At 41.5% G+C, this 27,546-nt stretch overlaps 1 protein-coding gene across 1 annotated transcript in view; it reads right to left on the bottom strand.

Moving 5' to 3' along the window:
* Positions 1 to 27,546, bottom strand: part of Tusp (WD40 superfamily protein Tusp) — a 47,201-nt gene that overhangs the window by 7,359 nt on the left and 12,296 nt on the right. Inside the window, exons 2-4 of the mRNA XM_076903124.1 lie at positions 23,471 to 23,638; positions 1,213 to 1,395; positions 161 to 268 (exon numbers count right to left, since the gene is read on the bottom strand). Of these exons, the coding sequence (XP_076759239.1) occupies positions 161 to 268; positions 1,213 to 1,395; positions 23,471 to 23,638 (459 nt within the window). The remainder of the gene's footprint in view (positions 1 to 160; positions 269 to 1,212; positions 1,396 to 23,470; positions 23,639 to 27,546) is intronic.

Here is a 27,546-nt window from a genome sequence, read left to right as displayed (position 1 = left end):
GCTTTGGAATAACTTTGTGCTTTAGATTTTATCTCGAAGATAGTTGTCACGCTATGTAATACAGAACGCAGTACTTCATTATTAAAGAGAAAGGTACTATCACCTTTCAATAGTCTTTATAATTGTTTTCAAGCTAATAAAGAAATTATGTTTCACATACCTGTTGGTCGTCAGGTGTCCAGATGCCACAAGTAATCGTAGCTTTGTCATTCAACATCGACGACCAATACCTTTGGCCAGCAACGCTGCCAACTAGCACAAAACCGTCCTATGGAAACAGATACATTACACGTTATACATACATTACAAAAGTATTCGCACTCACTGCCATTATTTTGTATAACACATGGAACTGGTGAAGAGAAAGCAGTTAGTTACACACAAAAATTGCCAATTAGAAATATAAAGAGAAGATTTATAAACTGTATAGGAACTTCGCGGTTTAATCAACTTTTACATTGTATCCTCGCGTGCACAAACATTTCACAGCACGAATAATCGTTCCACTCTATGTACAACGGGTGCAATGATATATTTTCATCCGACCATCTCAGCTTGGAGATTCAATGGGTACTTAGCTCAGGACGTTTCTAAAGCCACTACGTCGATTCAATTTTACGTTCGCAGAGCTCCTTGATACAAATTTGTACGTATCGTCGTGCTTCTAACAAAAATCCCGCCCCTACCTCCCCAGCGCTATCTATTATCATCGATTCGCGCGACCCGTTGAATCGCGCGGATCATAAAGTCACAGAACCGTCAGATTTTCAATCGTCGATTCAAGTGCACCGAATATAATAACCGTCGGTCGCACCAGAACTTATATAAGTGGAAGCGCCGAATTGGACGAGTTTCAACTGTCGCTTCAATTTAAATCCATTTTGCCTCGTTTTCAAAGGGTGGTTGCCGTTCGCTCGCGCGAATGGGGCGCTGTCGGATGCGAGGAGGGCCTCGGGGCCAGCGTCGCGAGGAAATATCCACGATTTAATTGGAAGTTCTATGAATAAATCTAGAAACATTTGTAAACATCGTTCACTACGCTGTTTTTTTAATTTATGCAAGAAGAATCTGAGAAAGCATTGATTTATCCGTCTATGATAGGGAATTTAATTATTTTAAACAATTCTAGTATAGATAGAAATATTTGTATTCAATTCAACAGAAGCACAGACAAGTATCTAGAAGCGGTTAAGGTACGATAAATCGATTTACCCTGTAGCATATGAGAGCCATTCGACCGTCGTGGGACCATGAGAAATGTGTGACTGGGGTGCTCCTGTCGTTGATCAGCTCTATGCTCCATCTACCCTCGTACTTGATCCAGACGAAGATCACGCCAGAACTGTCGCAGGAGGCTAGCTTCTGATAAGGCTCGTTCCACTTCACTAGTATCACCTGAAACAAGACAATTATGTACGTAACTATTAATATAGTTATATAAAAACAAGAATTGTATATTGATTATATCATAAGGTGATAGCAGAAAGAGGCATTTGTCTTATAAGTACGTTCTCGAAAAAGACTACGAAGGTCCTTCGTTTCTTCCCTTTACTGTCGAGTTAGAGCAAGGTTAGAGGCTTTACTCTCGGCTAGTCAATGTTCTAAATCTATTTCTAGGACCAAAAACCTTTAACCCTAATGAAGATCCGGGTCAGTCCGCTATATCCAACGTGAAAGCGCCAAGGTCTCGGTCAGCATGGTACATTATTCATAGTGTAATTTGCCTTAAGCAACCAGCTTCAGACACTGTTTACGCGGCACTATCCGCGATGAGTGTAAAGGGGTATTAGTCTGTTAATAGGCGAGACCTATCAGCGGGTGATTAATAAAATGTATCTTCAAAATAGAGACTCCCTTTGTAACATCACTCAAATGATAAAAATTGAAAATAAGTAACAAAAACTGAAATGAATCAAATTTTACAAATAACTATGAACAGAGTTTTTAATATAAAAATGGTTTGTGATCTTCGAGAGGTACAGTTCGATTTTTCAAAGAAAATCACGCGACACACGTTTTTAAATTCCTCCAATGAAATATGCAAGGGGGAGGCTGAAGGAAGACGCTGAACCGTTTTCCAACCCCTGGAAACAAAGTTCACTGATACAAGGGTAAACGCAACTTTCTTTGATTAAATATCGTTTATTATGGTAACGGGCTGACCCGTGGAATGCAAAGCGGATCCAATCTCTTCTGTTCCAACTATAACAAGGTAATATCTGAATAGCGATGAGCCGCATACTTGCAATGCTACGTTTAATTCCCGATCGTAAACTCCGCTCTGTCACGAGATGTTTGCCATCAACTCTGTTCGTTAATCAATTAGTAAAATGCTTCTGATAAACGTCTCTGTTCCTCACAATACCCTCAGTGTTTTCCAATTCGTCGCCCTAGCGAGATTCACAAAGTGGGTTAAGATAATTACCGTTTCATTTCAATTATACACTGTCCAAGATATGAAGGCACTTCTGTTCGTGGTTTTCGATTAAAAACATTGCATTCAGTTTTGGTTTTTACTCATAAAAACTAGTCGCATGTGCAATACAATTTTTATTATATCTGTTTCTTTTTGTTGCAATTTTGCTTACACGATCGTTTCTATCTGAGGGACGTAAAGGGTTGATATTGGTAATGTTACTGGCAGTTTCTCTCTGATCATCTCGAAAGCAGCCAGTGAAACATCTGTTTGATCTTGTAGGATTTCCACGAGCAGATACAGCCTTTGTTACATTTATTCGCTCGTCTGTTCATTTTTTATTAAGGAAGCGTATTACACTCGTAAGATCAAAGAAGGGCTCGAGTCGTAGCGTCCCGCTAAAAGAATTGAACCCATAGTCGCCTCGCGTACCTCGATTCACAGACTTCAGTAAGAAAAATTGAAACCCGCCCATTTAATCCTTTACTGTCCCTTATCCTTTCTCTAACGTATGGACGTGAGTTCTTCACGATGTAATAAAATCGAATAGGAACACAAAGAAGGGAGAAAAAGAATTTCCAAAACGTCTACATTGAAAAATTAAATGTCAGTAATTATGGCATTAATAATTTTTTTTTAATACAGCTGAATGATGTTGTACTTGATCACATATCAAATAACTTGAGTCGAAACTTGATAGAAAACTTGTGGATACCATTATGTACTTCTGTTCGTTTAAAAGTGATTGCAAGTTTACAATTTTTATTTTTATCATTATTTTCATCTGTACACGGTCTAGTTAATCACATTTCGCCTCTCATGATGCGCGTTTCTCTTTCATCTTGGCTACTTTTCTTTTACCTTCCCTTTTGCCGTGCCTTTTTGTCTCCTTTCCTCCAGCCACCCCTAGCAACCCTTTTGCCAACCTCTTTATCTCTTCTCCGTCCAATATATTATGTGCGTTACGGTGTGTGCATTTTATGCTTCTCATAAATGAAAAAATAGTAGGACGTTTTTCTTAATTAACGTTTTTTTTTTTCAAGACAAAACACCGCGTACTGTGTAAAAGGGGTAGTTGATTTTAATTAACGCTAATACGGCTGCATTTTTACCCGTTTCGTTCGTACTATTTCGCCTCTTGATCAAATAAGGCAATGAATGAAGAAGTTAATCGCAATAGTTAACCCAATTAATCGTATACACTTTCGACTTACAGTCTGACATATCCTGAAATGAATTTTACAGTTTTTTACAAATTTACGGGCAGATATATCTGCCCGCGTTATTCCAACCCTCTTCTTTACTACACGCGACTGACTGCAGTAAAAAGTGAGCTAAAACGCACCCGAGCAAAGGTCAGAGCACAAGCAAAGTGTACAGTTCGAAAATGTCAGTCTGACTGGTTAAGTGGAACGAATTCAGTTTAAAGGACCTCGCTAGAGGTCTAATAAATATTTGAAACGTCTATAAAAGGGTGACGCAAGTATATCGCCGCGCAGTGGCGCGATTCTCGTGCGTAGGGACCGTAAAAGGGGGACGTGAAATCGTAGATGTAAAAATGGGGTAGATTATAGATCTTCTATAGACCTTAAGCAGAGATTACGTTAAACTTAAGCAACGCCATGTTCGCGTGATCTAATGGCACGCGTGCACGGTACCTTTTGAAATCACAGTCCGCCATAATTTATCAAAGAGAACGCGACCCAAATATTTTCCATAAACAATAAATACAAGCGTGTACTCTCTTTAACTATATTTAGCGGTGTGTCGTTGCTCCGTCGAGAAAGCGTAGGTACAGCTCGTCAATCGATCGTCTAGAGCCATCCGTGAGTCAACTAGCATGATCGTGTACTATTTTGTCGTGTATCAGTCTACGTTTAAACAGACGAAACTTTGTGACACGCGTAGGGATTGATTTTGAAACGGATAATAAATGTTTACAATTATTTTACTTCAGAAGCGTATTGTTGTTGATATAAATGGCACAGAAGAGATTGTTTGCCTTTTGGCGTATAAAAATAGCTGAATTTAATCATAGATTATTTACTCTCGCTGTAATATTATCATCGTGATCGCGGGACAACACCCAGCTATCGACAGCGACATTGTAATTGGATTTACGTGCTTAATTGAAGCCTCAATACATCCGCGATCAAAATTAATAATTTATAAGCTATTTTTTCCTGGAAAATTTTCATTCCCCTATTAAGAAAGCCATCATAAACTTCTATTAATTCCTGGTAATCAATTTTTGTTCGTAGATTGCAATAATATATATCTTCAGCTGATTCAGTGTCACACGTTGCTGCTTAATACAGAACGCAGAAGAAGCAAGTGAATTTTTGACGTTTGCGTACGACAAACGATTTATTAAACGCTTAATTTGTTGCCTGCAGATGTAGAAACTCTGCAAACCGAGCTAATTTGTTAGACGAAGCTAGAGCAGAACTCTGGTGTTTATTTTAGAACAGACAGAGATAATCATTAAACACGTTATACGTGTTCAACGGTAGTTCGCTTTGATCTGGTTTCTGGTTAGCAATGCTGGTCTATACGCGTCGACTGAAAGTCGAAAATTGCGATCTCGGTGGAACTTCACAGAGACGAAGTCGTTCGCGAAATTTAACGGGGACGGTAATTTTAACTACAAACGTTTAACTAAAATCTGTTGGGACTTCGTTCAGAAAATCGATACGATATCAATCGTACAACTGCGAACGCGACGGTGGGATCGTCAATAAACCTAGCCTGGCCTGACCCGCGTAATGCAGATCAATAATACGGAAGGTGCAACGAAACGTCTCTGCGGTGTTTGAAAATGTTCGCGAGCAGCTGATCGATCGTAAAGAGGTTGTAACAATTTTTCGATGATCCGCTGACTCGTCTCAAACACGAGCACCTACTCTATCGGACTCTAGACCTACTAAGTAAAATCCACCCTCGTATTTAATCAATTCGTCTCGCGCTTCCGCTACAGACCGGAAGAGGCGAGCGGGGTGAGATACGCGTCTAAGCTCGAGTTTCGATAAAAAACGGATCTCACGTGCGACACGTGTGTCCGGAAGATATTTCCAGCGCCGCTGTGTACACCATGACGATCCCCAGGGAATAGAGGACGTACATAATTCCATACGTTAACGTGGAAGAGTAGGAACGCTGGGGGGGAAGTTATTGATGACTTCGCGGAATGCTTTTCACCGTACAGAAATTTTCCATCGGCCACGTTTTAGTATGCTCGTCGTCAGCGTGGCTCCTCGTTGCTCTGACTTTCCAGTCGAGATTATAATAGTTTATGATTGCGATCGATTGGGTATTGCGAGAAGAAATGTTAATAATATTTGTTAATATGTATAGAAATATGTTACATATGTAAATGTGTGGTTTTATGTCGCAGAGAACTTGTTCGAACGAAGTTGTGCTTCCTTTCGAGTTGTTCAAATTTTATGTGAAACATTTTTCTGCTCGCCTGAGGATATTAAAATGAAACATCCTTTGCATCCTTTGTCATAGATAATGTATGCAATAAACAGATGAAATGATACGTCATAAATTGAAAATTATTATGTACAAGATAAACGAGGGTAAAAATCTTCGCCATCAATTATAGATGCGCTAGGAGCATGCATTTGAATTATTAAAACTGGAATGATATAAAAATAATGGCTGGTATAATAATAAACGTGCATCGTTCGTATTAAATTAAAGAGTCGCGTTCAACCTGGATATCGATTATTTCAGCGTACAGTATGTTGAATACATTTCCTTGTTTTCTTCTAACTTTTTGCATCTCGTTATGTTTTTCGCGACACGAAATTTGTGCAACGTAAAACAAATAGTTGTACAATTTTCGTCACTTATTGTCTGTGACATTATGCCATTGACCTGCATCGTGAAATATAGATCACTATCGTCATCAAGCGGTATCAGATGGAAGTCGTTTCCCCTAACGTGTGCATGCAATTGCCCTTGGCTTACTTTATCAATAATGATTTGTGTCACGTACGACACGTGTTATAAGAAGAACTAATTTAATTCTTTGTACTGTCCGTCGCTTTTCTTGTTCAATCAACGATTCACAGTAGAATAGATAAGCTCGAATCCGGCTAAACTTCAGTCAACCAAACGATCAGCACAATTTTATTCCAATAAGTGGATTTCTACACATATATCTGAGACTATTGACATCACAGCTCATAAGTGGAAACGCTCATAGCCCTGTTAACCCTCCAACCAAGTCTGTGGCTTCTATACCACTAAAATAAAAATAAAATAAATACGATAAAAGAAATCTTTCATGATAGAATATCACTTCATTAATATAACATTAAAATCTACATACCTATTTCCATTTTATTCTATGCTAAAGGATAAAGGGTCAAATGGAAGTACCTCCATCAACTTTTTACTTCGTCAGCTCAAAAGTGATCATTTTTCAACATTTCTGACAACGATTCTACATATCATTTATTTTCTTATTTATCTAACAGAAGACAGAATGTTCCGCATGGAAACGTCCACTGGCGAATGGTAATTCTACCGATTCATCGTCGCGATCGTCGAGCATCAACTGGCGCGAATCAGTTATTTGCGAGCGGAAAATCCGGAAAAGTGATCAGCTGTCGCAATAATCGTCGGGATAATAAAATCTGATGGACGATCGCGTACGTGAGATATGTATGTTATAAATTGTCGGGGCATGACTGGCCGAGAAAGTCGTGGAACGCCGTGGATAGAGTGAAACCGGTGATCGATAAGAATCTACGGTTGCCTCGAATTCTCCCGTGGCATCGAAAACCGCGCAGAATGCGAGATTGTGGGAAACGTCCGGAGCAACCGATATATCCGAAGACGTCGCGAATACCTTCTTCGAGGGAAACATCGGCCCGCCTTCGAGCAAGATTTATACGAATATCTTCTCTCGACGCGAGCTATTATATTATATTATCCAGGAATTCCTCGTAGATGCGCTGGAAAATTAAATAGCTTATCTGGAGTACCAAGTACTTTTGCATTCGTTCCGTGTGGCACTGGAATCGTGCGATTGCGATTTTCTAACTGCGATTTAGCAGAATTTTCAGGTTCATATCTTTATGTAATTTATATTTTTACGGTTAACAGTATCCGTACGCATATTTGATATAAATAGCTTATCTAGAGTATCGATAACTTTTGCATTCGTTTCGAGTGGAACTAAAATCGTGCGATTGCGATTTTCTAACTGCGATTTAACAGAATTTTCAGGTTCACATCTTTATGTAATTTGTATTTTTACGATTGACAGTATTCGTAAACATATTTGATATAAATAGCTTATCCAGAGTACCGAGTACTTTTGCATTCGTTTTGTGTGGCACTGGAATCGTGCGATTCCGATTTTTTAATAGTTATTTAACAGAATTTTCATGTTCACATCTTTATGTAATTTGCATGTTTACGGTTGATAGTATTCGTAAATATATTTGACAGATGAATATCCAGGATTAAAAGGTTCGCGTATCTTCTTCAGAGCCGAGTTTGTCGGGTCTCGAAAAGTTTTTTATCGCGCAAGATTTTGCTGGACTTTCAAACCTCGATTTCGGACGTACTTTATGCGATCAGATAGCTACTCGAACTTCTGAGTTTGATAAACCGTTTCGATTCCTATGAAATACGATTATGAGTCATGTAAGTACCGCCGGTACTATTTCATCCGAAGTTCAAACGGGAACAACAGATTTATAAATCTCTCGCTGTTGCGTAATCAAAATTTCAATTGCAACTTGTGACAAATGTACGATTAAACAATTCGATTACCATTATGGGATGATTAATTTTCGTTACGGGATTTTATTAACATTTTTTATCTCTAACAGATCGCGAAAAATGGACTGAACTTTCTGCTCCCATTAATTCCAAATTTCCCACGTCGAAATTTTAATATCACTTTTATCTCAATTTTTTAATTTGCAAAGTAAAATGAATTTATTTTATTAAGTCGTTTCCATGTGTATAGAAGTTCAATACGTAAAATTTCATTTAGAAATCACCTCCGCTGCCGCGTCGCAAGTTTGTGTCTGTGGTCGTTTAATTACTCGTGTCCCTATAAACCAGTGAAGTAATAACGGCAACGGTGAACGCGGTAAGTACACTTTCTTTAATGGACGTCGCGAAGTTGCCATTCAGCAAATGGATCAGTAACGTATTTGGTGCTTGAAAGCCGACATCACGTTCAGACGAGCAATCTGACGGGCTTCCGGTTGGGAGTTTCGTACAGAGCCGCGTCCAAAATCCTTGCGGCGTTGTTCCCAAAAAACCGTGTCAACGTACTTCGCAGAGGAATTATTTTCTTTTTAATTCTGCCTAATCTCTGCAAGCTTTATCCCTGCAAGCTGCACAAAACTTATCAAAACTTTATTTCGAAACGATATCTCAACGAAGTAACGTTGCGCGTTAACAAACTGGAACTGCAGCTTCGCAGAAGTTACAGAAAAAATAGAGAGAGAGAGAGAGAGAGAGAGAGAGAGAAATGATAAAAGTTGGTTGAACGTAACTAAGGAAGAAGTTAATGGCTCGACTGAACTGTGGCGAGAAGATTCGCAGTTGGTCGATGGACGACGACCGGGATCGTGATCATTATTCGCTTCCCATCGCATCCCCCGATTCAGGGCGCAGCCACAATTATCGGCTTTCATTTTCGGCTGCTGCGTCTCGCCGTGCACTCCGCTTGCTCAGCATTGTGCTCAAACATCGCCAGTTTTTTTTCTTTCCACCCCCAACGATGTATATATATTTTCTTATTGAACAGCTGGACGTGTGTTGTGTGAAAAATACTGGGAGCAAAAGTTTCGCGTACCCTTTGTTCGTGTGCCTCACCCAATCGCCCTGCCACCCTCTTTTTTCCTGTGTCTCTTCCCATTCTCTTCTTCTCAGATACCTATATATATATATATTATATGTGTACAGTACGTATACACACGTGCAGTGCAACGAGAATATAATGTCGCGCAGGTTATACGACGTATACTTGTATTTTCAGCTGCACTCGTTGGAGCCATCGCACCCAGACTGGGGTGAAACGTTTCTAACGAAGGGTGCCCTCGCAGCGAGAGATGCGAATGGGATTCTTTCCTAGAAGATGCAACTACCGGATAACGTGGAATGATACGCTTTTTAATGAATCGTAGTAGGTGGTAGCAGATATTTTCCAAATATTATTCGCGTAGGTAGCAACTGTGGGTGGAGAGTTCAGAGAAAGAAGAGATTGAATTTTTTGCATTATTATACGTTCTATCTTTCCATTTAATAATTAAACTATATTACGCGATGAATTTTAAAATAAACATTGCACCATAGCGAATTTAATTTTTCTAACAATTCCTGTATTACAAACGAATGATCGAAATGTCTCGACATAGTCCAAACAAGAGTCACCATTCCGTTTCAAATCGCGTCGTCGTCCGTGTACGCGTGCAACAGCGAAATTTTCCAGCCCACCATTTAGCCCGGAATTACAGCGTGATGCAACGTTACACCGTTCATAACTGCGGGTACACCCGGGGATCTCGCTACACTAATACATTTCGCGTAACATTCGCGCGATGTAAATATCTCCGGCTTAATTTTCGCGTCCCAACCCCCGTTCACTTGTCGCCATCCGCCCTCGCCGCACGAACACCCTGTATTCCGTGTCGCATAATCCTTTGAGCACGCTTCTGGAGTGGCTATCTGCCCAGCATCGCGTTTCTTTTCCCGCGAACCTTTTCCCCTGGCTATCTCGCATCCTCCCGCCCGTGTAATTACCGCCACTACTCCACGTTTTTCCTCGGTAATTAGTTAACTAGACGGCTGCCCTATCGGCAATTAACAGCCAAGGCGTCTTATCGTTCGTGGAACGGGAAAACGCGAATCCCTACCGCTGTTCACGTGCAAATGCTCTTCGAATAAAAGTGGTAGCGACCTTTGATTGGCTTTCGTTTAGGAACCATTCATACTTGCGTTAAACGGAGCATCAAATTGACGCCATTTTTCAGTGGTGTTCCCTGGCAGATTATTATGAAGCTGAGAGTAGCGCGGTGAGATGTAAAAGTGGTTTAGAAACTATGGTAAATTTAGTGGCTATTGATCGAGTGACTTGGCTTCGATTAATTTCACTTTGAGCGGACGATATCAATTTTTATTCACGCTTTATGAACGCAATTGTTATTCGAACGCGATTGCCTCGGCTTATGGTGTACTATCAAGTCCTTTTCAATCGCTATTCTTTACCGCGACCATCGCTGTCGACAGACAAGACAAACGTGTCTCGAATCGTGATTCAGTACCGCATAAGAATTCGAAATGGTGAACGGTAAACCAGGATTTACTGTACTTCGATTCGAGCGACTTCAGCTCGAGTGGCTTGGCTAATCTGAACGAGGGTTAACTCGGAAGTGTGCACCAATACTCGATAAATAATTCAGCAATTTTCATTGAATTGTTTAAATTCAAAGATCAGTCCGAGTCGCTGATGAACATAGTTCGAAAAGGGTTTGAAGATTCAAACCTCGATAGTATTCTTTCGAAACAAAAGTCGTTATTCTTGGTACGTCTATACTCTACGATGACAATTCGAAAAGTGAGGACGCTCGACAGAAAATCTGGAATCCTCACGGATAAAGAAAACGACCAAGCAAAGTCTGCTGGTATTTGTCTTTCAGGCCTTCACGTATATACAGTCGAAGGCCCTCTCGAATCGATAGATCTCTCGCTATTTATTTTCAAGATTTTCTCAACGCAAGATCCCACCTTCGTTTCCACGCAGACACGTTGAAATAATCCGACAAACCTCAGCCATCGAGGGCGCACCGTTTGCATCACGTGTCAGACGACAAAGTACCATTCCCCCCGTTCCCTCTCTTCCTGTTTTCATTTTCCTACGCGAAGCAGAAAGTGTTCGTCACGTAACACACCGCGCGACTAATGCATTGCAGTAAAAGCTGCGGCAAGTGGCGTAATGTTTCTCAGTGAACTCGTTTCGTTGAATCAATGATGTCCCTTTCCACACGGCCGGACTTTTTCAGTGTCAAGGTGAACGTATGCGCCATGTATCCGAAGGAAGGGATCGCTCTACCCTTTTTGGCTCGATCTCCACGTTGCGTGATACAACATCCCGCCCCGGCATTTGCGTCTCCGCTGGTCCAGATACGACATTGCGCCAGGTCAAGTTCCGCTCGCCTGGGATTCGACGTCCGCGCGTGCCAACGCCCCCCGCGATCGCGCGCCCATTTTAACCCCTGATTGCACTGATGAAATCGTAGCCAAGAGTTTACGTTCAAACGTTTCGACAGCTCGAGATGATCCGCCAGCTAACTATCCAATAACGTGGAATCTCGTTACTGATAAGTGCAACAGAGTTTGCGAGCTTCAGCGTCGAGAGTTATGGTACATTTTTAGCCGGGAGCAGGTAGTTGATCCTAAGCTGGTTATATTGCGTCTTGTTATCTGAGATAGAGTTCATGGTTTAGGGATATTTGATTAATTAGTTGCTTTTCCGTCCTGAATTAAGATTTTGATATTGCCTCGGTAAAATGTTTGAACTTGACGAACAGAAGTCTCTGATAATATTGGTGTAAAATTATAAGTCGTAATGGCATTCATAAAGTCTCTAATAACGATGTGGTTAATACTGTGTGACAATTTGACGCAATAATAGCGTGCCGTAATTAATTCGCGCCATTCGATAATTCAGTGGTGTTACACATCGGAATGAGGTGTACGCATTGTACGAGAGAAACATTAAACCGATTATTATCGAGTCGTGTTTGCAATAGATGTATAAAAGAGAAAAGAATATTTTATAAATATTCGAGAATCCAAAAGAAGATGGTAGTAATTTATTTCATCTAAGTATGCGATTTTGATTGAAGTCTGATAACTCTGGAGCAAAATAAATTCATAATCCATAGGCAATTATTCACCCATGTTTGGACGACACCCCTCGCAACCAATTACTCCAGAACGATGTACTTCTGATTGAATTCGTCAACCAGTTACTCGCTTCTGGAGCCCTTCGATGTGCATTTAACATTCCGTCTAAATGTCCCTTCGTTCGAAACATGGTGTTTAAAATGTACGCAGTAGAAACATCCGCGTTACCATTTTCGTTCTTGAGGAATTTTGCTAGCATTTCTCGTCCCACGCGCCTTCGATTCAAAAGGAATGTAGAGTAGCTAATCGTGTTCAGTCAGTAATGGTGTTCTTTCGTGGATTAAAAATTAAATAACAATCACGGTTCCTTATTGAAATATGTGTCAAGTGTGCTCTTTTTTCTCTCCTTTTATTCCTATTACCATTCATATATTTATGTATGCTTGCATTATTCAGCCTGAGTCTCGTTCTCCGCACAAATTGGTATTTTCCTTTGTAATTTTAATAAAATTCTGTATGTGCACATTTTTATTTATTTGCGTAATAATGGCGCGCGCGAGTTGTTGAAAGGGTAATACGAGGATATTAGACTTATGCTTCTTAATAAACGTGAAAACGTTCGCTTCGTGACTTATGATTCGACAAAACCGAGTGATTTATGGAATTCAGGGGTATATACAATAGTATCACGGCTTTCGTTTGTTAGCTCGTCAGAGTGATGCACTTGTTGGGTTTAGTAGTACGTAGCGTTTACATTGCACGATAAAAAATAGAATTTCAGTAAAATGGATACAAGAAAGGATCAAAGTATCTATTTTAAAAGCACTTGACAAGGTATTTTATAAAGACTGGCCATGTTTTCCTTTCTCTATGCCCGTAATGTAATAAAAATATTCAAGGGTAACACACATTTCTTATATTTTGCCAATATTACGACAAACCTCGCTAAAAGCTTATATACGTACGAAAATAAGATGAAAATATCAACAACAATAAAATTGCGTTCGAGGAATTTTTCTATCTTCCTCTTACAAAACCACGATAAAAGGTTTAAGTACATTAGAGCGCAATGACTGACGAAATCCTATATGGCTGCACGTGGCCACGTTCTTTGTACCAGCAAATAAGCTTCTACCCCTAATGCACGCTTGCTCCATTAATCTTCAAACTCGTTTCCACCGAAAACTAAGCTCTGGATGCGATTTCTTGCCTCATTTTTACAACGAGAGGTCGACGAGTTCAAGGGGTTAAGTATTGCAAAAATCCACGCGACGCTGGCGAATAACAGCGACTTAAATATACAATAATTGTTCGATAAAGTGGAGAAGACACGCGGAAGCCGCCTCGAGCTGTTTTCCTCCCGGGACCAACAATTTCCCGTGACAATAAACTGGGCCAAACTCTTGGCATTCTAGCGTAAACCGTGGAACGGATAATACCAAAATTTCTCAGCCTCGCGACCTTCGAAGGGAATATCGATTCGTCTTACGTGCGAGTCCGCGTCCACGGGGGTAGTTTCCGGCCCCCGTTAGTCGAAACGACGTGGCGCGAGGAGGATTCCGTGGCGGAATCTAATTAGAAAAAGTTAAAGAACCAGCGCGTCGACAAGTCCAAGCCATCAGGGAGGATCGTTTATTATTGCTACGACTAAGCAGGAAAAACTAGTGATGCATCCAGAAGGGTAGAAAATTAATTCGCTTCTTTAATCGGTCCAGAGAAGTTGTACGGCTGCGAGAAATTACGGGGGTTCGTTTCAGACTCCCGTGGAAACTTTTCCGCGCTCAACGAGATTTTAACGACAAGAAATCGTCGAGAAATAAAATTGTTTCACGCTGCTTGCACGAGATTTTTTTTCAGCGAGCGTCGAATCGGACGTTAAATTAATTTTCTAGCAGATTTTAGATTGTAGAACGATGACGTTTTATAATTTAAATTTCCCTGCGACAGATTCTGCTTGTAGGAGGAAATCGATACTGTATCGACAGATTTTGAAAGTTAATCCTATTGACACGATAAATCGACTTTATATATACTTTATATATACTAAAACTAAATTCAGTTAAAAGTTGAAGCTAACATGTACCTTTCAAATTTTTAATCTCGATTTTCGGAACGAACGATTGATTTTGACATTTGAATAAGAATAATTCGACGTTGTTAAATGTTCAAACGTTACTTTCTAGCTGAAAAAATGTACACGTGGAGAGTAGTGAAAGAGAAAAATAAAAAAATACAGGAAAGTCTAAAAGAAAAAAGTGCAGAACGGTAACAGTTTAATGATCCGACGATACCACGGAATTAACAGCTGGAGAACGCAAAAATTGCACCGGTTAATGAGCCACCGCAAAACTAGCAGGTGTAATCACGGTATTGATTCGCAAAGGTTCGAACCAGTAGTTGGTACTGCCTAGAACAGAAATAACTGAAAATGTGAGCTTATACCCGCGGTCGTCCGCATGCACGTGAAATTACTCGTGATATAACATAATTCCGTTCCGCGATTGCTTTCCACGGTCCGATTAGATAAAATTTTGACTTCTCCCCGATCGATCGTCACGCTTGGGCTACGTTGGTTTGTCCAGGTGCTGGCGTTACGTCAAAAATGTATTATTCTTGAATTATTCTCTCTAAAACTGAGGCACGCAGGAAAGTTACAGCGATGAATAAGAACGAAGATCGTACTCAAAAGCAGATAAATGATATTTCACTCGAGAAACAAGAGATATAATATAAATTCGCAATAAATTCGCTCCAAGAGAAATCACTGAGAACTTCAACGTTTCTTAATATCTCAATGTTTAATTTTAACGCTTTGATATTTTCCTTGCCTTTCTCTGGAAACTATGTTCCCTCTTCTGACGTTATGGAATACCTGGAATCACTGATCCAATTTCGCATTCCATACTCGTACAATAAAATAATTTTCAATAAATGCAACTAAACCTGATACTCGTATCGTCTCAAAAAAAAAAAACGTCCACACTTTTCATACGTTAATTATCTACGACACAAAAGTGTTCAAGAACGTTATCTACCCTCGCACGCCTCGGGGTACAGTACATTACCCTAACCACGCCCAGCCCTTAGGAATTTATGAGAATGCTTACGCGGCCCAGAATTGGCTTTGTGTTTCTCTATCGACAGGTTACAGAGTTAGGTCCTAATGAGCGACACCTTAATGGAACCGGCTATCTATGCTACGGATACTTCCGTGGAAGGTGAAACGTCTTTGGTAACGTGTGACCCATCAACAGCTCAAAGGTATCGGCTGCATAGTCGACATCTACGATTCGATTGCATTGACGAGAGACGCAGGATGAAGCGATTCCGTGTTAACCTCGTCGTTGGGATACGTGTGCTGTTTCTTCGTTCGATTACTTGACAGCAGAGAGGCACGATACGCGTTGAAATTCACTTTTCAATTCCCGCGTGCACACAGTTGACGTATATTGTATATCGATAATAAAAGCTGCGGAGCGGATGAATTTGCACCTGCACGGAAATTAAACTGGAATTTCCATTCAGTCGTAGATGAGAGGAAGACGTCGGTTCGCGTGTACATTGAGGGGTTGGTTGTAGCTTAATCTGAATATGGGAATGGGTTTTGTGTGATTAGGTTTATCAGTCTGCTCTCGAAGGGCTTTTGATCCTTTTCAGTAGGTTAATGTTAAGTGGTTCGTATTTAAGTAGTCGGATGCATGTTATTTTAAAGCTCTTGCAATAATTTGCGAACGTGAAAAACCGGAATAACTTGGTATCTCTAAAAATACTCGAACATAATTACGAGTAAACCGAGACGAGGCGTAGAAATTAGACTTGCACGTTGACAAGCCTAATGTACGATTATCGAATCAATCACCCGCAGCGAAAGGGGAAATAATGCTAAATGATACAGGCGAAGTCACCCCAACGTGCACAGGGACAATGAAAGAAGCCACTCGAATCGAAAGCGCTTGAAATCGGACTATCTTTGAAGATCGAGTTGAGAGCCACTGTCTTAAAACAGCACTGCGTGCCAGATCGATACCACGTCGGCTACCCTTAAACTCTGAAATGTGGTCCGAAGTGAACGCAAAAGACACGTTCTAGTCCTTCACTGCAGTCTAGAGGGAAAGAGAGAAAAAAGGAACGCAGAACCGGAAGTCCTCCATGTGTCGCAGTCTACAATTTCTAAGGATTCCCAAGTTTACCCGCACGTAAACGACCCGTGCACCCAGTTTGCGCGAGTTCCGACGCCCTCAATCATCGATTGAACCACCCTTAAAATATTCTAACGAAGGTAAAGATCGCATGTATAATTTTCTGTACGATTTGATTTTACTGCTAACAATTAATAGTAATAATATTAATTCATTTAATTTGTCGATGGAAAATGGCACAAACTGATCATACGTGGTAATAAATCTTTGATGTTTCGAATATCCAGTTACCCCTTCGCCAATGTTACATGTAATTATTATTAATTGTAATGTATAAAAAACGAAACAGTTATGATTGGAAATGCTAGAACGATTTAATCATGAGATCGCATCATTAAAGTTTCAATTTAAATTCAACACGGGAGAAGAAAGCGACTATATTTCGTTTCAAGTGTATCCAAGCAAATTTCGTTAAGAATGTTTGAGAGAGTTCTTAATTTCGATGCTAGGGCGCCTTGTATAAAAATAATATTAAGTGATTTCGTTCGTGGACTCTGCTCCTGAATTTGAAAAATAAATTTACGAATACAGAATTTCTTCTAATGAACCCTCCGCGGTAGTTCACCGGAAACAGAACATCCGCATAATTATCCCCTTCGCTGGCGTAGGTGTGAAAAAATGTACAATATGAAAATTCCATATCGTTTTGCGAGGGAACTGGAGCAAGAATATTTTTCCAATATTTCGTTAACCGATATATCCTTCTCATATATAGAACCCATACATTTCCATCTGCATATACGACATTCCTAAATAGCGTCTTCCAAAATTTATTTCACCTACAACCTGTCGCAGCCAATGTGGATTTTCCGCTGTCCATAAACGAATGTTATGTATATTTGCCCGAGATATGTGAATGTAGCGTCGTTACAAAATAAAACCTAATAAAAAAGTACCTTCCCGTGCAGCTAGATCAAAAATTCCAATGGCATTTTAAAGAGCGTTCCAAGGCTCATCTTTTAGCATAGAAATTATATTGTAATATACTATTACTCATTCGTCTATTGAAACGTATATTTCTTAAATATTTTTATGTGTTTGAGTATTGGAATAGCACTTTAATGTATACCATCGTGCATAGTAATTTTAATAAGTCGGTTCCTACTCCCTGACGGTTCCACACCCGTTCGCGAGCCACCCGACACTTAATATAGTGTCAGCCCCCTAATTGACGCGTTTTTCCCTCCCTAATGCAGACGAAGTTATGCCAACAAATTCCTAAAATTACTTCCACGAAGGTAACACATTGTACGAAGCAAATATTTCTGAGCCCCTGCCGCCGTTTCACTCGCGATGAATGTTTCTCACCCCCGTCTTCGACTTGTTCAAGAAATAATCGAATTGCTAAGAGACAACGTCATTAGCACTTCGAACAGCTACCCCCCTTTCTAATCAACCCTTTTCAACATTTCACGATACGTTACATTACGAAGAAAGTTAAATTACAATGCCATCTTTTTAGACGGCCATTTTAACGATTGTTCGTGAAATTATCAAGTATAATAAGCGAAGTTCGGTGGCTTATTGTCGACTAGAGTGCACGCATAAATTCTATTATTTAGCGATTTATATTAATTACTATTTAATCGTCGTTTCCTACTTTCGCTGATCGAACAACGATATTCAATGATGGCGGACGATTACGGGTACCCCGGAAGTTAACGAGCGAATGCAACGTCGACACGCAACTCGCGTGCACGCGCGAACACATTTCGATACTGTGTACAGGTTACTCCTCAGCTGGATCTCGATTTAATTAACGATAAAACGAGTCTTAAACTGCAAGTCGTAATTGCTTCAGGGAACTTCGAGATGTAAAGCGTTACAAAGTAACATTGGATCCGCAAAAAGGTAAGAAATATTTATTTAAGGACTGAACATTTAGTTACACGTTAAAATTAAAGGCAGCTATGAAATCGATGGAGGAAATGGGTTGTAAATTCACGGAATTAAACATTTAACTTATTTTCCATTATTTTTCTATTTGCTTTCCGTTCGATCAAACACTTGAACGCACACGGTTATTCTCCAATTATATCTTCCACTCAATTTGAAATATTTACTCGGTGTAAAGGTTTTCCAGTTTTATTATTGATCCATCTGGTCGCCGATATAGTGTTGCGTGCGTGTGCAAATATTAGGCGAGCGGAAAAGTTTTAATGGATTCTGAATATACGTTCTGATCGATATTGTTTCGTGGAAGAATAGGCAATCGTGCAGAAGCTCGCTTAAATATTCCGGAAGCGTGGCGCAATCAGTACTTATATCGAGTCTATCAACTCGCCTCGATTGAAAATGGACATCGACAGACATTGTTTCTACCCTACAACGATCTACAAGATACGTACGAACAAATAATTACGAACATCTACAACGAGGAACATTTTAAATCGCACAGTTCTTAAATTTTAATTTAAATCAACAAAAAGGAATGATCGAATCACGAAACGCGAGACATTTAAAATTAACGGAGGAACGTTAAGAACGAAGATTTGAAAGCTTCCTTTCCTAAATAGTCGCGAATAACTTAATAACTGTGAACGATTCACTTTAAAGAGCCATGAAACATTTCGTCGCGTTAGCAGCGCGGTGTTCAGTAACCGGAAACGTCGCCAGACCGAAAGCTCCGATTGTCTACCCTCCGTGGAGTAAATCTGCCAGGCGACCACCGTTCTTTTTCTCCAAATCAGTAAAACAGAGTGTCGAAGTTCCAAACGAGAGAACCGTGTCGACGTTCTCGTACCACACGCGAAAATAATTGTTCGACGAGAAGATTTCCCAGAATTTTCCAACACCGTGCTCATCAACGAGTCAACAAGAATTCGTTTCAACGTTAATCACTCAATTATTCCTCGCGATCCTCTTCTTTCTATTACATAGAAACAATTTATTTTACAATGCCTCTTTCTTCATACATCCCTTTCTAGTCTCAACCACTTTCTGCCAGTGCACACACGTACTAGGCTGAAGCCAACAATTATGTAAATGCTGTCAGATCGATAGATACGTTCGAGATGGCACAGGTTATGGATTGACGTCAATAATAGAAGGGTACAAAGCTCAGACGGATAATATCTTCCATGAAAATCATTGGAACGTCGCAGGGGTTGTTCTTTCGTCCATCCCCATCGACTCGATATACAATCTTCCTCTGTAATCGTACATCAAGCTTGAAAATGTACATATCAATGCACGTTCCAAAGATCTGATCGATTTTCTTTTACCAATTCAGTGGAATATTTGCACCTGGAAAATCTTTGGAGATATGGACGATCGATGAAGATGGCTCGTCCCTTGGGGGAGGTGGCTGAATGGGGTGGATACGGAAATATGAAGTAATAATGTACGGAAGGGCGACAGAGTGGGAGTAGACACGTGGAAAGGATATCCGACGGATTTGATGTCGGCGATATTAATATTGCGAGAACTGGCTGATGGAATGTTTGCATGTGGATGTTCGCGCGCGGTCGTGCCATGAATCTTACGCGACATATCTCACATATTCACACGACGTCGAGCCGGAACAGTTGCGGTTCGTTAAAACGGCCCGGAGCTTGATATTGATTTAAACCCTCGACAAAGGATTCGACGCTGTTTATGACCGGTTTATCCTCGATTAAAAGTTAGATAGAAAGTGTTTGAAACGATTCTGGTCCATGGCTTGCTGGGGATCGTGTCACGCTCGCAGACTGCCAACTGTGTCTCCCTACTGAACTCTGAAATTGCTTATTTGCATTCCGTGACCTTTTTCGTACCACTTGGAATGTTTGTTTCACTTTGAAACTCCAAACGAAATGCATCGATGAATCGACTTCGATTTAGATAACTTTGCGTCGAACGTGCGTTTAAACGAGTCAAGTCGCTCGACTTGAACTTAAGTAAGTTGATTTATAGTAATAAATACTTGTGTTAGACTTTGGCTAATTTTCTCGTGCTTGCATCAACTTCTTTGAAGTCCACGTTCGACTTGACTTGAAAACTTCAGGGGATTCGCAGTTATAAAATCGATTCGAATTACGTCTGCTGAAATAACTCGATTAAGCTGGACAAATCTTTTTAATGGCTTTGTAAAACAGGATCGATCAGAGGGACATTACCGCTTTAAAATGGAAATTTGTCGCGTAGCCTCCATTTCGGTGCTCTATTCGCCGTGGCGCTTTGATCTATGCGTAACTCTGTTGCCTTCGTTGATCTATTTATTTTAACCAAGTCTGCGAAGCGACTGCCACGCGATCAATAATATCGCAAATATTTGGCATCGACGGTATCACTGGCAGCGTTCGATCGATACTGAGAGATTGGGGTTGTAGTATCGAAGCGGATTGATCGATGCTATCGATCGTGGCCAACCAGTATCGAGGGATTGAGGTTCAAGTATTGAAGTGGATTGATAATACAATTTCCAATTTCGTTGATCAATGCTATCCATCGTGGCCAGTCGACAGTGAAGGACTAAAGGCGCAGGATTATTGTTAAATCGCATTCACGCGCATTGAAGATCATTTCTGTTGATATCGGAGTTCAAAAAATTGTATAAAAATGAATATCGCGAGATACCAGCAATAAAAACGAAAAAAAGAGACTTATACGCGTATTTCATCGAAGCCTCTTTACTTCGTTCAGTAAATCCTCGGATGTTTCAGTTCAACCTTGCAGATACATATACTCCGTTTGTATTCGGTATCCTTCGCTTTTATAGGTCAGAAGTAAAAATAGTAATGTTGCACTAAGCAAGAAACAAAGGATATTATCGATCAGTACTAGTAAGTAATCGCGTAGTATAAACATTACTCTCTTAATCGACAATATCTGACTAAATAATCCACCATCATTACTTACACATCGTACGTTCCATTTAAATGAAACACGCGTGTTTGACCAGTGTTTAAATAAACTCTGCCAAGCTATAACTCGACTAAAGAACCGAATTTTCCACGTGATAATTCCTCGCAGGCAACGATGCACGCTCTCGGATGTACCCCAGCGTGCCTCATGGGCTGGAACACCCTGGAAACGAGTCGCGCGAGCCACGCTAGTCCCCCAGATTTATTGACACGGGGCCAAAAATTTCCCAGCCGCGTCGAAAATATCCGCCAACCCCCGAGTTTTTATCGTCGGCTCGCATTCATCCAATTTCTTTCTCGATTTAACGCGCTCGCGTCGTGTAATGGGCTGCCACGGGCTGCCTCCTGCCAGATAGAACCGCGTACACGCCAACGCGATGTCCTGCGGACGTGCTTGATGGACTCAGGGATGGTCGCAGGGTTTCGTTGCAACGCTGCCGCGAAATGGGTCGTCGATTGAAAATCACCAGCCACTCGTATCGCGACCGCACCTGTCAACGTGTCTCACCGATTACTTAGTATCGATAGACGGACGGGTGAACCGTGAACGCCTCCATTCCGCTCTGAGAAACACCGATACGCTATCGCGATGGCTGTCTCTCATCCGCGAGGAAGCGTTCCTCTTTATTTTCGTGATTTCCATCTGCGCAGCTTCGACTTGGTCGACTCGAGTTCCGCGAGGGATGAAAAACAAGAGGGAGAGAGGTTCGCGAGACACAGCTCGTCCTGCCGCCGTTTGCGAACTCTTTCATCGCGCGGCACCATCTTGCATTATTCGCTTCGACAGTAGCGCAGGTTTAAATAAACAACGCACAGGCGCAACGTCGCGAATAGAGTCGTAATTAACTTGAACACCGGGACAAAAGCGTCTCAAGTGAACGATCCTGGTAACAGTTAATAAAACCTTGGAACAATGAGGAACTGGGACGCGCGAACGAACGTATCCCGCGTTCTCTGTCCATTTTGTGTTTCGTTTCGTCCGGCTTTGTGCGCGCGAAATAATCGGAATGCTTCAGGGGAGGCATATTAAGTCGCAGTTTAATTCACTGCGGTCGCGCACACTCGCGTCTGAATACTTGGACACGCGCGTGTGTACGTGTGTAAATGCGCACACGTACGTCGGTCCTTTCTTGGAGGATCAGCGAGGTGTACAGCACGATTAAGAGCGAACACAGTCGCAGCGGTCAGAATAATGGGAGATTCCGTCGGTAGCTCTCTCATTCATGCTCGGTTTCAACATTGTTCGAAGATTATTCCGCTTTCGTTATTCTCCCGGACCTACGGTCAGGAATTCTCCGACTATTTCGGTTTTGTTGCCCCGCGCAATGCGAGCGTGCAATTTTCAGGCTCAACTGAAAATAGTGGGCGCTCGAACCCTATACACGAGCTGTTGTCTATTTATTTTCATACAGAACGGCTGTTAGCACGACTATGTCGAGGAGGTGACTGTCTGTGAGGATTTTTTTTTACTCGAATATCAAATATTTCAGAGAATCGAATTATTGAAAATATATTCCTTTTCGATTTAATTGGCTAACTAGCGCTCGAGGGAACAGGTACGGATATGTAAACGGTCAGGAAGTTATTCTACATGCAAGAACAAACTGAAAGTAGCGAATAAAATCGTCGACGTCTCCGCTGAACGTGCTCGGTCGAGCGTAAGTCAATCAAATAAAATGGAGCAAATTTTTTCATTTGATTTTCTTCGGATACGCTGTCTGCAACGAAAAATTCTAGTCGTCGTTTCCGATTCGATTCTACGTAGGAAAGTAAGTTTCTCTTGACATTATCGAATACGCATCAACGCGTCGCTAACAAGTAATTACTATCCACTGCTAATTGCCAATGCCATGGGCCGCGAAGCTGGCGACCTTGACTCAGAGAGTTTTTAAATCAACATTTCCAGAGAAATCGTAGGAACGTCGGGGAAATTAAAAGAGAAACTGCACGATGCCAGCTGGCAGAGTGGCTCGAGGAGAGAAAAAGAAGCGAACGAAATGATACTCTGACGCGCGCCATGCTGCGTTCGCCACGATCGCAAAAGGAACAGGGAGAAGGGAAAGTGAAATGTATGTGCGTGCGTACGTAGAGAACGTACATAGGGACGAGGGGAAGTAAAACTTTACCTCGCTACGATGCCCTCGAAGGTTATAATTTGCCCTTAGCGGAAATTCCGTGGCTCTCGTTCTGCAATGGGACGTGGTAAAAGTCACCCCCACCAGGCCACGGGCGTTTCCAGTAGCCAACCATCCTTCCTGGTAGTAATTTGTACGGTCCAGTTTCCATCCCTCGTCCTGTTAAATAACAGAGGATACGTTGTTATCGCTGTCTATGTGTTTATCCAGAAGCCTGAGGCTGTTCTTTTACAAGAGCCCTCGATCCATGCTTACACACCCCCGTTAGCATAATATCCAGCCACCACTGAGACATCGATTAGCTCCTTCAATATAAATGAACGATACGGTCATAAAAATTATAATTTTTTAATCATGAACGAAGAATGTTCTCTTTTAGACCAACTGTATAAATAATAAATTTCGTAGCGATATTTGCAATTTAATATTCAAAATGGACTCCTCTACGTCTCTGTACATAGGTAGACGCTTCGAGCTATTTTTATATTTCCATCTAGTTATCATTTAATACTCTCAAAGTGGGGAAGATTGTTTCAGAAAATTAAAAAAGAAGGCGCGTCGAAGTTTATGAGCTTATTAAACGTATAAAGTATAATTATTTATATCATTTTACAGATTCGTGAAGGGATCACACGATTCTATTCGTACTCTGCTCTTTCTAATGCATGCACTTTCACTGATTACCAGCATTTTTACAGAATTCACTGTTATCTCGTCGATCCTCCAACGTAATTATGAGACTGTGCCCTGAACGAAGGTATCATTTCGCGGGCGTAGAATGCGCGCTGTTGCGTGATAAACGACGCATACGAAACCGGTGGTATATATTATCTGGACCTTCAGAATTTAGGGAATTTCACGGCATACATTCACCTCGGCTTTGAATGCATAAACCATCCCTTAATAAGAATTTGAAAGTCAAATCGCGTACACACACACACACACCGCGGCCGCGCGGATGAATCTTTTCACGCGTCAGAAAATAGAGAGTCACATTTCGTTTAATTAAAATTTCGCCCGCGTCTGTAAATGAGTTACCGGGACAGGACAAAAGAGACTGCGACGTTGATTATTATTGCACAGCCACGTTTATTATGGCCGTGCAAAGAAGCGGAGTTCAATTTACATGTAAACAGTTTCAAAGCAAGTACCAGGAGACGCTCGTACGGCTTCTACTTCACTTTCCACGCTCTTGCCTGCCACAGAAGTTGATTAATAAGCTTTCCAACTAAAATTGCAATATGTAAACATTTTAAATGACAGATACACATTCCATAAATTTACGAATTCTCGACATGGTCTCGTACATTTTCGATTTATGCTCGTACGAGGAATCATATCACTTGTGGTTGGATCATCCCCTTTTGCACCCCGTTTCGACTATTCTTATGGTTTCATCTCGCAAAGTTGACACTAAAAATATCTACACGCGTTTATCACATGAAATTTTCTAATTACACAAACGCAGATGCCTGATTTTAAATCCAGCATGCGATCCATGTTACACGCGCGCACACGTACACGCAGAGGCTAACGCCAAGTGAATACTCGAGCGTGCATTGATTTTCACACTCGTCGACGTTCAGGTTAGGGTTGCGAAGTGCTATGAGTGACATGCGGATGTGTTACGTGTTTTAAAGTACGACATAGACACGGTCGAACCGCGAGTATCGAACGACCAGGGTTGCGAAAAATTAGAGTTACTTGTAATCGAACGCGGAGGAAGAGCCGTGGTTTCCCGCCATGGGAAAACAGATGGAATGCGTCATGCAAATCCGAAGAAATATGCGTCCACCTATGAATAATTTAAATTTGAATCAGTAGCGGAAGTTACGAACGTGGACGCGCGTGGCAATAATAAATTTGATAAGGTCTCTATTCAGAGACTGATCCATCCGTGGGCGAAATTTTCCTCGCATACACCTGTGGGTATTGAGAATCGTCGTACCATTTTTACATTTATACATTAATTATTATGGAAAACTGTGGCTTTATATTAACGATTTCGAGGGAGAAGTCTTGCGTTGCGAACACGCGAATATGTGCCTCGCTGACTCGAATATGAAATTATTATATTTTCCGTTGGAGCCCTGCGTCGTAAAGATACAACCTACCCTTCTCAAGCAGTTTCATCTAACTTTACGATGCGGTACCATAGAAAGGGGAGAAAGAATTTTGTAAGAAAACCGACTCGCTGGTCTAGCTCCTGTTTTCTCGTATCGTATTAGTAACTGGAAAGCTTCATTGCTAATGAAATAACGACGAGCATCCTCACGTTACTCTGCAAACCCAATCGTGATTACAAAGATCGCGGGAAGCGTCGCGAAAAGTTGTCCCTCCGTTTTCAGAGGGGCAATTTCGTCTGAAACGCGGAGTCGCACTTTGAACGTCCGCGCGGTACTAACGAAGAGCGTTTAAGAGTGCTCGCGTCGCGAAGACCGTGACACGCTCGCCACGGCTCGACTCTCTGCCGCCATTCCAAGCCGTCCGCGAGCTACGAATTCAGCCTCTCCATTTAATCAAAAATAACAACCGGCTAAATAACACGCTTCGAAAGCGCCGCTTACCGCGTTCGCTCCTTTCAGGATCAATTTAAAAGTGCTCCCGACACCAGACACCGTTAATTCCCACGTAAATTGCGGCAACACCGACCGCGGGCGTAAATAAGAAACGCTCCTCTAAGTGGCACGATTTCAGTAACCACCGTCGCGTTCGGTCCCCCAGGATTTTCTGTGCAATTTGCATTAACCCACCCATTCAGCAGCCAATAATAACGGCCGTCTGGTTTCGCCTGGCTAGCTCGCGTTCCTCAAATAGAAACGAGGGTAATAATTTTCACGATCGATCAGCGAGCCGAACCAAGGCGATAACAGCGTCCGCGAGCCAAGGGAAATTCGCGTACGGCCCTCTCGATATTAGATAGATTCACTGGCGTGTCGATTGCACACCCCCATGCACGCCTACCAACAACGAACGTCGCCAGGCTGGTATTACTATTCGCAGGCACGTAACTCCTCCACTTAAGCGCGACTGCGTCAAGGTAGTGGAGCGGGGGCTTCGATGTTGCAAGGGTTCCCACCCTCGTGGCTGTCGTACATATGTAGGCGTAATTACTCCTCCGGCGAGCGCGAACCCTTAGAAAAATAACGCGTCGAGGCTGATTTCGACGAGCCCAACCGTTCACCCCGTTCGCCGGGAGGGACGCCAACTTTTCCTGCGCGGCGATCACCCTCAGGGGTTGGTTCGGTCGTTCGATCGACTGGTACACGCGCGCAAACAAAAAAAAAAAAAGGAAACTGGATAGGGCTTCGAAATTAACCCGATGCTCCGTTTTTGCGCTCGTTTCCCGACCGGTAAACGACGCGGCGCGTTTTTCTACCACCCCCCGGATTGGTTTGGGCTTGGGGGTTGTACTCTCGACGGAGTGAACGGTGTATCGAGAAGGAGGCTGTGTTATTATAGCGTTGAGATACATCGTGCCACGTTCTCTATGAACGTTAATCGAGTGGCACCTTTACTGGTTAGCATCCTTGCCGCCGATTGACTGCACCCTTCAGCCTCAACTTATTCTCTGTCTACTACTTCGCACAGTGATATTGACTTCCACTCGAGGACAATAAGTTGACTCGGCAGTTAACTATATCCTTTCTTGTCGCGGATATCGCGTGACTTGAACAAAGAATTTTTTTGCCGCCCTTTCGACGTTATCAGATGGAAAAGTCTTCTGCACTGTTCACTAGCGCAGCGATATTTTGTTATATTACACGAAGAGATGTAATCTTCGATATTTTGGTATCCTGCATACTGTATCGTAACTTCTATATTACATAAAATATAGATCGTTTAAGTGAATTGATTCTACAGAAGAAGATAGTTGTATCTGTTAGAAATTATCCTACATTTTTATAATAAAATATTATCCTACATTTACAATCGTACGACCTTGATATACGTAGCTAAAGCGCATCGCGAGTAATGTAATTGCGAATAATTTAATCGAATTTGACGATTTCATTTCGAGCCTCGCGATATTTAATCGTCGATAACTGGTCATTCATTCAACGAGC

Source organism: Xylocopa sonorina, chromosome 10 (assembly GCF_050948175.1).
Source record: "Xylocopa sonorina isolate GNS202 chromosome 10, iyXylSono1_principal, whole genome shotgun sequence".
NCBI lineage: Eukaryota > Metazoa > Arthropoda > Insecta > Hymenoptera > Apidae > Xylocopa > Xylocopa sonorina.
This window is presented reverse-complemented; position numbering and strand designations above follow the sequence as displayed.